The sequence below is a fragment of the Lontra canadensis genome, unplaced genomic scaffold (assembly GCF_010015895.1).
Source record: "Lontra canadensis isolate GAN:19392208 unplaced genomic scaffold, GSC_riverotter_1.0 scaffold3, whole genome shotgun sequence".
Lineage (NCBI taxonomy): Eukaryota > Metazoa > Chordata > Mammalia > Carnivora > Mustelidae > Lontra > Lontra canadensis.
Genome location: NW_022630997.1, coordinates 33796426 through 33807309, shown reverse-complemented (window position 1 = coordinate 33807309; position 10884 = coordinate 33796426). Strand labels below are relative to the sequence as shown.

At 46.6% G+C, this 10884-nt stretch overlaps 1 protein-coding gene across 1 annotated transcript; it reads right to left on the bottom strand.

Annotated features, from left to right (window-relative positions):
• Positions 1-6211: 6211 nt before the first annotated feature.
• On the bottom strand, positions 6212-10339 carry LRIT2 (leucine rich repeat, Ig-like and transmembrane domains 2). Its single transcript, XM_032843054.1, has 3 exons — positions 10230-10339; positions 8941-9722; positions 6212-6960 (listed from the first exon to the last, which is right to left on the bottom strand). The coding sequence occupies exons 1-3, from the start codon at positions 10337-10339 to the stop codon at positions 6212-6214; spliced, it is 1641 nt and encodes a 546-aa protein (XP_032698945.1).
• Positions 10340-10884: the final 545 nt, after the last annotated feature.

Genomic DNA, 10884 nt, shown 5'->3' with positions numbered 1-10884 from the left:
CTTCAAGGAACCCTGCTTTATGAGGAGTCTGGCCATGTGCAGGAAGAGGGAAGTAGAATGGTTCTTTGCATCTTGCCCCCCTCACTAATAACTGCTCTGGAGTATCGTCGGTGATTTTATTTAAACCGATTATATGCACATGCACTTTTCTTGATCTCTAAGTCTGTGTTTCAAGGTGTTACTCAGATATATCGATGTGTAAGCTCCTGGCTGGGGTTTCTGCAGTCCCCACCCCAGAGTGTATTAAGAAGTGAAATCTAACAAGCTGGGATCCCAGACCGAACAAGGAGGCATTTTGCAGCGTGTATTTCAGGAAGGGACTGCGCTGGACCAAGTTTGTCCCGCACGGGAAATGCGACATCCTTCCAATTTGCATGCGATGAACCTCTTTTGTAAATGGTCAATAAAATCTGTTAAGCAAGGGCCAAGATGACCTCCTGCTCTCTCCTTGTGTGTGTGTTAGCTGACTCACAGGATCAGTCTCCTGGACAGCCAGGCTCGGCCTGCCTCCTGGCTCCTTCAGCGGGTGGATCCATCCCCCAGCCCCCAGATCTGACTCCACAGGAGGCTGCAAACCTTTGTCCAAAGGGCCACGCATATGCCTCTAATGGTAATATTTGTAGGGCTTGTCTATCCGGTCGTGCCCCTCAGGGGCCTGGACTGGGCTTTTCTCCTGAGCAGGACAAGCCCCAACAGGGTTGCTTGGGAGGGAACGGACTCTGGAACTAGAGCTAATTAACCCCCATCCCAGCCCATTGAAGGCAGGGATTGGGAGACCTGACATGGACACAAAAGCCTGGGCAGCTGTGCAGTCTCTGGGACAGTGGTCATGAGAGCCTCTGGGATAGAGGCTCAGGCCAGCATCCAGGCCCTGGGAGGGGCATGAGCTCTGGGACAAATCCAGAACTTGAACCAGGGTAGAGGTGATCTGAGAAACTGGGCCTGTGGGGCAACTTCCTGCACTGAGAAATATGGGGAAAGTACCCATTTGCTGGCAAGAGCCATACTGAGAAAGAAAAAGAGGTACAGCCAAACCTAGGGTTCCGGCAAATGTGGAGATGCTGCAAGTGACTCCCATCCAGTGGGAGTGAGGCTGGGCCAAGTTCTACTGCATGAAGGAATGGCGAGGGTCCAGGGGCTGCCTGCCCAACCATGCTGCGATGGGCCTGGCCTCTAAGCTGGCATAATTTTAAGCCTCTAACTAAAGAGCTGGGAGACAGGGTTTCAGCTTAGGGGTGCTCTCCCATTTCTGGGGTCTAAAAAATGAATGGGTAATTAACAGATGTGTTTCCAGATGTGTCTCCAAGAAACCTGCTGGGCATTGTGTGTTTCTCCCTACGGCTGAGGTCAGACTTTCTGATTGTATGAAATAACATGGTACTTTCCAGTCTGACAACCCTGGGTCTGAATCCTGGTTCTGCTGCTTACATGTGACTTTGTGCAAGAGACTAAGTCTCCCTGGGCCTCACTTCCCACATTAATACGTGGTGTTAAAAAAAAAAAAAATCATTGCTATGAAGGTGATGAGAGCTATTCTATGTAAAGATCCTAGCAGCAGCTCTGTATCTGCTGATACAAACTCAGGAGACAGTTGCTATTCTTAGGTGGATGAGAGGACGTTTGAGGATGTCTGCAGGCTGGAGCGCCATATCCTGGAGGCAAGGACTTCTGCTCGTGCTGACCTCCAGGATGTTGCCACCCACTGAGAGGCCTGGGAGCCTCTCCTCTGTATGAGGAGAGGAGAGGAGAGGAGAGGAGAGGAGAGGAGAGGAAAGGGGCCTCGGAGGGAGGTGGAGGAGAGCAGGGCAGAGGCCACAGCTCTGGCCCTGTGCAGCCCTGAAGCCTGCATCCTGCAGGAGTTAAGAACTGAGGAGACTTTCCCTAAGAAAACCTGTGGGACTCGGTACGGAGCAGCTGCCCTCAGAGGCCAACAAGCAAAACATGGCAAAACCTGGGCAGAGCTGGAGCCTCTTGCTTCTCTGAGGCCTTCTGCAACACTGCTACTCTGAGGACTGGTGGCTTCAAGAGAAGCCAGGCTCAGCCCATCTAGCATGGGTGTGGTCATCTGTTGGCAGGCAGTGATGCCCTCTGACGGTCCTCGAGGGCCCTGGCCACAGGGGGAAGGACAGGGAGAATGGGGAGGATGCCATTTGAGGACCGAGGCTGCCACAGTCCATGTGGACACAGGGAGGGTCCCTTAGAAGAGTCACAGAAATAACGTGGGTGGGGTGGGGGGTGGTATCGTGAGGTTTGGTATAGCTTGCAGGATGAAGCGGTGGTGGTGTAAACCCACCATAAATTGATCCATAAAGTAAGCGACTTTATTTTGCAGCAACAGGCTGGTGATGTTGGGATGTGACATTAGGAAATTGTGCAAATGCATGTTTTTAACTGAATGAGGTTCAGTCATTTATTTATTAATAAATAACATACTCAGTCATTTTTTTAATAACACATGTTCTGAGCATGCTGTGCCAGACCCTCTTCCAGGTGTTAAGTCTACAGGCTCCAACAAGCCAGAAGAAAGGAAGAAAAAAGAAAAAGGACAAAATCATTCCCTCAGGTTGACAGTAGCAGACGCATGGGGCCAGCAAAGGCTTCATTCCAAAAGCAAGTAGCACTGCTTACAAATGTCTCCTGAACCAAAGGCACTCACCTTAAAATCATTTGGTCTAAGCTCTTAAGAGATAAGATTCCCAAGAGCATGACAACCGAATCTGAAACTATAGCATCTTTTCTTAAAAATAAGATTTATTTATTTATGTGGGGTAGGGGAAAGGGCAGAGCAGAGGGAGAAGGAGACAAGCAGACTTCCTGTTGAACACAGAACCCGATGCAGGTTTGGGTCTCATGACTCTGAGATCACGACCTGAGCCAAAATCAAGTGACTGAGCCACCCAGGCGCCCCTGAAATTATAGCAGCTTTTAAACATGAATTAAACAGAATGTGAAGGGTATTGGCATAGTTACCACATTATCACACATATATCTATACATACACAAACACATAGTCTTAATAAGATCTGATGTTCCAAATGGCCTAATCTATATATTGACTCACAGTCAAGGAAAACACAGATTGAGATACTCTTTTTTTTTTAATTTTTTAATTTTTTTATAAACTTATAATGTATTATTAGCCCCAGGGGTACAGGTCTGTGAATCGCCAGGTTTACACACTTCACAGCACTCACCGTAGCACATACCCTCCCCAATGTCCGTAACCCCACCCCCCCAGCCCCCCTCCCCCCTGCAACCCTCAGTTTGTTTTGTGACATTAAGAGTTTCTTATGGTTTTTCTCCCTCCCAATCCCATCTTGTTTCATTTAATTCTTTTCCTACCCCCCCCAAACCCCCCACATTGCATCTCCACTTCCTCATATCAGGGAGATCATATGACAGTTGTCCTTCTCCGATTGACTTATTTTACTAAGCATAATACCCTCTAGTTCCATCCACGTCGTTGCAAATGGCAAGATTTCATTTCTTTTGATGGCTGCATAGTATTCCATTGTATATATACACCACATCTTCTTTATCCATTCAACAGATTGAGATACTCTTAATGGTGATAACGTGTATTGTGATGACATTTATTGAAGGCTTACTATGTGCCAGATATTGTTCTGAGAGTTTTACATGTGAAAACTCATTAATTGTCAGGAAAACCCTACGAGCAGGTAGTATTATTATCCTCATTTTTTTGAATGAGGAAGTTGAGGCACAGAACAACAGAGTAATTTGCCCAAAGTCTCAAAGTCAGTAGGAAGCAAAGCTAGAACTTAAGCCCAGGAAATGGAGTTCCTGAGTTCCTGGGTCCCAGAGCCTATGTTCTTTTTCTTTCCTTCCTTCCTTTCTTTCTTCCTTCCTTCCTTCCTTCCTTTCCTTTCTTTCTTTCTTTTTTTTTTTTTTAAGATTTTGTTTATTTATTTGACACAGAGAGAGATCACTAGTAGGCAGAGAGGGAGGCAGAGAGAGAGCGGGGAAGCAGGCTCCCTGCTGAGCAGAGAGCCCAATGTGGGGCTCAATCCCAGAACCCTGAGATCATGACCTGAACTGAAGGCAGAGGCTTAGCCCACTGAGCCACCCAGGCACCCAGAGCCTATGTTCTTAACCCTGCTGTCATCACATTGCTAATCGAGCTGGAGAATGTGCGTCTCTACCCTAGATTTTTTTTTTAAGGACTTTTTTTTTTTAAGGGCAATCCAAGGGTCTTGAAATAATTAGGAATCTTCTCCAGACCTTGAATCCTCTCCCTGAATTTCCATGTCCGTAGAAGCACCTGGATGATGACCCTGCTATGTTACATGTGTCCTCCATGGCCCTTCCCCCTATCCTGTCCCTTCTGCCCCACACCCACCATGAAGCTTTCTTTGCTGGAAGTGGAGGCCAGAACATCCACTCTTGCCTTCCTGGTAGTCCCAGGTCACTTCAGAATTGCTGTACCCTGCGTGACCCGTAGACAGACTCTGATTCTATGGAGGGAAAGACACAGAGGCCACTAGAAATGCAAGCTCTTGCTTTGCTCTGACCATGTTTCTTCAAACAGTATCATGGGAAATTACTCATGAACAAATTCTCTACCGCATTCCATGCATGTATGTGTTGTTTATATACATATAACTATACATATCTACATATGACTTTAAAATATATGTTCTTAGGTGTGATCATGTTTCTGTAGCTATGTTTTTTTTTTAAGCCTGGGAGACCATGATACACCAAATGGGCCTGGAAGGATGACTAGGAATGGGTGAAGAAGGCGGGAAAGAGGGAGAAAATATTTCTTGGAATGTCACAGGGAGACCAGCTTATAATCAACAGTTTTCAGGGGATTTTCCTGTGGCCCATGAGAAGCTGCAGAAAGGCAGATGTGGGTTTAAATCCTGCGAAAGATCACCAACCAGCAGGGATGCCTGGATGGACAATGAGGTTCTCTGGGGTTCACGGGTACACTACATGTGCACCCAGATAGGAGGAGACAATTACCTCTCAGGGGTTTAATAGGAGAACTTGAAACATTTAATAGGGGAAGGGAATGGAGATTATACCCTCATTCGTGTAATAAACTCTTGTCCTCAGAGCTGAGACGCTAGGGACATGGGGCTGGAAAAATAAGCCTGAAGCTCAGAATCGCATAAGACTGGATGGCAATCAGGGTTCTGTAGCCCCCCTCCCATTTGTAATGATTATAGGGTCATTTGATTCTATATAGATTCTGTTCCTTCTGGGTATGGCCCTTTCAACTCTACTTTCTTTTCTTACTTACTTTCTTTCTTTCTTTCTTTTTTTTTTAGATTTTGTTTATTTATTTGACAGAGAGAGATCACAAGTAGACAGAGAGGCAGACAGAGAGAGAGGGGGAAGCAGGCTCCCCACTAAGGAGAGAGCCTGATGTGGGGCTCAATCCCAGGACCCCGGGATCATGACCCGAGCCAAAGGCAGAGGCCCTAACCCACTGAGCCACCCAGGTGCCCCTCAACTCCACTTTCTAAGAATCCCTGGAGCATGAGCCCTGGGTTGCAACCAGTCTCCTGTTCCTCCATCCTAATGGCTCCAGGCTCTCCAGAGCCCCAAGGACTGCTCATGGGGACACAGACACCCACAAACAGAGAGTCACATCACCCATCAGATTCTCATTGCCCCATAGGGGAGCTTTTTGGAGCCTCAAATTTATGTGATCTCATTGGGAGTTTGTGGTAAGAGGAAGAAGAATACTTTCTGAAGGAGACACAAGAATGTGGCAGAGCAGACATTTAGGGGAAACAATGGAATGAGAGCCCCTCTCGAGCGGTGCCCCAGCCAGCTGGTTAGATGGGTTGCACAAGCCACCGTAACTTGCTGGGCTTCTGTTCATTCACCTCTAGAAAGGGGTGGAATTCTACCTTTCTCCAACAGGATAGCACATGCGGCATATCCTATGTAATTGTTACAGGGCTCTATCTATGGAAAGAGTAATATGTGTTGACTTCTAGCCATCATGCATAGTAAGATAATTAATTGGACCAGCATCCCTTCCATGAAGAATTGTGTCTTCCTGATCATTGTGTCAAGTTCAGTGCCTGGAACAGAGTAAGTGCTGAATAAATAGTGTTGAATAAATGGGTCAAGGCAAGCTGAGTTGCCACAGAGGTTGGGTTTGGGGACTAATGCCCCACGTTCCCTGCCACAATGCCCACCCCCCATGACTGCCATGCCCAGCCTGAGCTGTTCAGCCCCAGTCTTCCTCTCTGTCTTTCTCCTCATGCCCCTCAGCATCTCTAGGGCCCAGGCCATCCTCACAGATTGCTATGGGTTCTCTGCAGGAGGAGTCCCACTGCTGTGGCGCCGCACGCGGGCACCTGGGGGCCTTCCTGCGCTGAAGACAGCAGTGCAGCGTCCATTCCCCACAGCTGCAGGGAGCCTGGGCTGCCCAGACGTAGGCACCCACGGGCACCACAAGCAGCACAGCACACAGGACCACTGCGACATGCAGCAGGCTCTCCCGGCCCTCCAGCTCGTGGTGGTCTCTGCCCGTCACGAAGACCACACACCGGCCCCAGTGTGCGGGCTGGCCCTCCAGACTGAGGCATGCCTCATATTTCGTGCCAGGAAGGAGGTCCTCCACAGCGTACGTGTTGATTCCGGGGCCAAGGTGCACCACTTCCTTCCTGAGCGTTTCATCTGATGTAAGGTAGAGGGTGAACCATTTCTCGTCGGGGGCATCTGCCACTGCCAACCACTCCAGCAAAATCCCATGCACCGTCTGCTTGATGACCCTCAGGTCAACATAGGCATTGTCCTGTGAAGGGAAAGAGGGAGGCAGGGCCTGGGCGGGCTGGACGTGGAGGGAGATGACAAGGGTGCTCCTACCCAGGAAGTTGGAGGCCACACAGGTGTAATTGCCTCTGTCTACCAGATGGGCAGCAGGTATGACCAGTTCTGACAGAGCAGTGTCTTCTGCAGTAGACGAAGTCAACACTGGGAGAGAGAGAGCAAAGCAGCTTGATAGACACGTCTCTGACAAAAAGCTGGACAGTTCAGCAATGCCAGTTATTTCTTTTTAAGCTGGAGGTGACCATTTATTAAGCAATGTTTGGTGCTGCGTATTTGCCTCTCAGCCCCCCTGTAAGGTAAGTACCCCAGTTTCACACATAAGAAGCTGAGGATAGGAGTGAATAAGCAACTTGCCACAGGGAGAGATGTTCAGAGGCAGTGATCAGGAACCTCGTTCTTCTGCCTATAAAGACCACACTTCCAACCTCACTAGCTGTTCCCAGCAGCAAACCACCGGAAGTGTTGCTGAGCTAACAGCATGGTTTTGGGGAGATCTCTTACAATGATGTGGTATTGTGCGCTTCAAAAATTGCCTTTTTGGGGCACCTGGGTGGCTCTGTCAGTTAAGCATCCAACTCTTAGTTTCAGCTCAAGCCATGATCTCAGGGTCATGAGATTGAGTCCTGTGTTGGTCTCCATGCTCATCAGGGAGTCTGCTTTTCTCCCTTTCTCTCCATCTCCCTCTATCCCTCCCCCCCACTTGTGCTCTCTCTATTTCCAAAAAAATAAATAAATAAATCTTAAAAAAAATATTTAAAAGAATTGCCTTTTTACTTCCCAGATATGGAGAGGCTTAGAGTCTGGATCCAAATGCCTAGATTCTATCCCTTACAAAGTATATGGTCTTGGACCAGTTGCTTAGATACTTTTGGCCTCAATTTCCTCATTGGTAAAATGATAGTAAGTTTGATAGTAAGTTTGATAGTAAGTGCTCAGTGTGAGCTGTGTTATTACTGAGAGGATACATATAACATGGTACCAAAGAAACTGACTACAGAATACTAAAAAAGACATGTGCATGCATCTCAGTGTTCTTCAAGATGCTACAAAACTAAATCCTACATTTCTCCACTGGTATTTAATCTTAACCCAATAAGATGTGATTAAAATGATAGGAAAAAGTCAACAGTTCATTTTGTTAGGTATTTTTTAATCTTCCAGCAGTTTGTCACTATGCTTAACAAATATATGGGTAACTGACTGTATTTCTCAAGTTTTACTCATGTATTTCTAGTTGTTGTCTAGACAGCATTAAGATGTCATCAGAGAGGCCATCCTTGGCCTTGTGCTGTGTCCCAACCCTGTAGGGTAGCAATAAGGTGATTGCAGCTGAGGTATGAAAAGAGAGCATAGGGTTTCAGGACACAAGAGGCAGGCTTGAATCCCTATGTTGGGGCCCATGGGGGTCATTTCCTTACCCAGCGTCCCAGTATTACAACTTCAAACCAACAAGATTGGAACAACACAGTGGTGGGAAGTATAAAATTCAACCAGTATGTAGGAATTCCCAACCTTGCCCAATGGTAAGAATTACTTGGAAAAGGAGGAGTGGGGAAGAGGAACCCTAGTCAATATACATTAACCTCAGACCCTTCCCTAGACACAAGGAATCTGAATCCCCAGGGCAGGGCCTGGAAATCTTATTTCTAACAAGTACCCCAGATGATTCTACTCCAGAAATTTTAGGAAATAATTAATAGATAATCTCTAGAATCAGTCCTAATCAGAAATTCTATGATTTAAAAATACACAGCATAGTATTTTGTATCTAGAAGACTCTCAAAGGACATATTTGTTCATATATAATTTTATAATATTTATACAATATGTCAAGTCCATATATATATATATATATATTTGACTTTATATATATATATATATATATACATATATATATATATATATATCCCATAGAGATCTGCATGCAACCATTTGAAATCATGCCAGTAGTGGAACACTGTCTTGGAAACTTTCTGTTGTGGTGGATATAATTCAGGCCCACCCCAATCTTACCGGCACCCATACTTTGCGATTGATCCAGTATAGAACATCCCTACTGAGGCCTGGGTTGCTGTAAGACCTCACTATTCCCCCAGATACATTGAGAGGGTGTCTGTGGCTTACCATTGAATTCCCTCCACATGCTCAGGGGGTAAGTCCACGTAATGGTTGGTGAAGGGCTGGCCCGTGCCTGGCATCTCAGGGTCACATTCTGTCCCATCTGGATGGTGACACTGGCACTGGGGGTTGAGACCTGTGGCTTCATGCAAGCACTGAGCTCAGTTTCATGAAAAAGTTGCCCTGCCTTGGAGAGAGGGTGTTGGCACATCAGGTAGGAATTCACCAGGATGACTGGGATGCTGATGGACTTTACAAACTGGACAAGTCCCCTCAAGCGACAGTCACATACCCAGGGGTTGTTGTGCAGTGCTAGCACCATGCTGGAGAGAACTTTGGCTCCACAGCCAGGCTGCGGGTGTTTCTGATAGACTAGCCAGTTCAAGAAGACACTCTTAGATACAACTGTAAGCCTATTGGAGGATAGGTCAAGGTAGGTCAGGTTGATCAAGAACTGAAGGGCTAGCTCAGGGAGCACATCAATCCTGTTGTGTTTGAGATCCAAGACCCTCAGGAGAGGTGTGGCTTGGAATGCTGTCCATGGTACTGAACGGAGTTTGTTCCCCTTCAGTCTCAGCTCTTTCAGTTCTGACAGGTGCTCTAGGGCTCCCAGGTGTATCACAGAGATGTTGTTAAAATTAAGCCAAAGGTATTCCAACGTGCTCATGTTGATGAAGGACCATCGAGGCAGTTCAAATAAGGGTGAATTTTCAATTCTCAACAACTTTAACTGTTCAGGATGGTTCCTTGGGATCTTTCCTAAAGAGATAGATATGCACTGCAGAGCCCTGTACAAGAAACCACAAAAGCTTTAAGGTAAATATTGGGGGGGTCTCCTGGGTGGCTCAGTCAGTTAAGCGACTGACTCTTGGTTACATGCAGGTCATGATCTCAGGGTCCTGAGATCAAGCCCTGAATTGAGCTCCCAGCTCAGCGGGGAGTCTACTTTACCTCTCTTTTTCTCTCCCCCCCTTCGCCTCCCCCAACTCACGCACATTCTCTCACTCTCTGTCTCTCTCTAAAATGAGTACATATATCTTTAAGAAAGAAGAACATCAGGCAAGTGATATCAGGTTTATTCTAGCATTAGGCATATGAATTTAAAGAAAAAATAGGTGTTATTCACTTGAAATAAAAGAGACCCATTTTGGTAAAAGTGCACAGTTCTCCAAAGTTCAGCACCAACTAGAGATTTAGCTGATTTCCTGCCAAATCTAGGTCTGTTCCCACTCCACTTCATCTCTAAAGAAGGCCCACCCCCTACAACCTCCTGGCATCTTGTCAGCATAGCCCACCTGCCGAAACTGTCCTCTGAGCAGGTACATCCTGGCAGACAGGGTGGCTGAGCTGCATGTGAATCCAGAAACACCAGAACTAGCAGGAAATAATGGGAAACTGAAGCCATATTCTTCTGTAAGAAATCACCTTGCAAGTTTTGAATAAGTATAGCCCAAGCTTCCAAGTGGCAGATCCTATTATTGGTAATCCATGGTGATGTAGGTCAGCAAAGCAGTGGCAAAGCCCCTGGATGCTCATAGGTCTGTTATGGCCCAGATCCCAAGCTCAATAAGAACCCATGAAGAGGAAGCTGTGCCCCTTAACTAAGATCACAGAATTCACCCTTTGTCTGGTTCTTCAGTCTGCGAAGCAAACTCTAAACCAATTGTCCTATTCAGCACCGATACTGCCTGCCCTCAGTTTCTTACAAAATGATCTCAGAAACAAACAGGTAATACTATCCTGAGCACTGTGGTTCTGGTTATCAAGCCAGAATCCATCTAATACTTCATTTATCACAATTGGCTCCTGAAAGCTCAAATTTTCAACCACTCTCTAGAAGTGAATGCAGATGGTGGGTGACAAAGATGGGACCACTGTCATCCCTGGTTTTCTCCCCAAACCTCATGTGATGGATTCATTCGTATACTGCATTAAGACAGCTGTCTCTGC

What these genes read in the sequence shown, in the direction of transcription:
- LRIT2 (XM_032843054.1), bottom strand. Translation starts at nt 10,339, where the DNA reads ATGGCTTCAGTTTCCCATTATTTCCTGCTAGTTCTGGTGTTTCTGGAT. An exon ending in TCAGAGGACAGTTTCGGCAG is followed by an intron (nt 9,723 to 10,229) that starts GTGGGCTATGCT and finishes TTTCTTGTACAG; the next exon opens with GGCTCTGCAGTGCATATCTA. An exon ending in CATGTGGAGGGAATTCAATG is followed by an intron (nt 6,961 to 8,940) that starts GTAAGCCACAGA and finishes TCTCTCTCCCAG; the next exon opens with TGTTGACTTCGTCTACTGCA.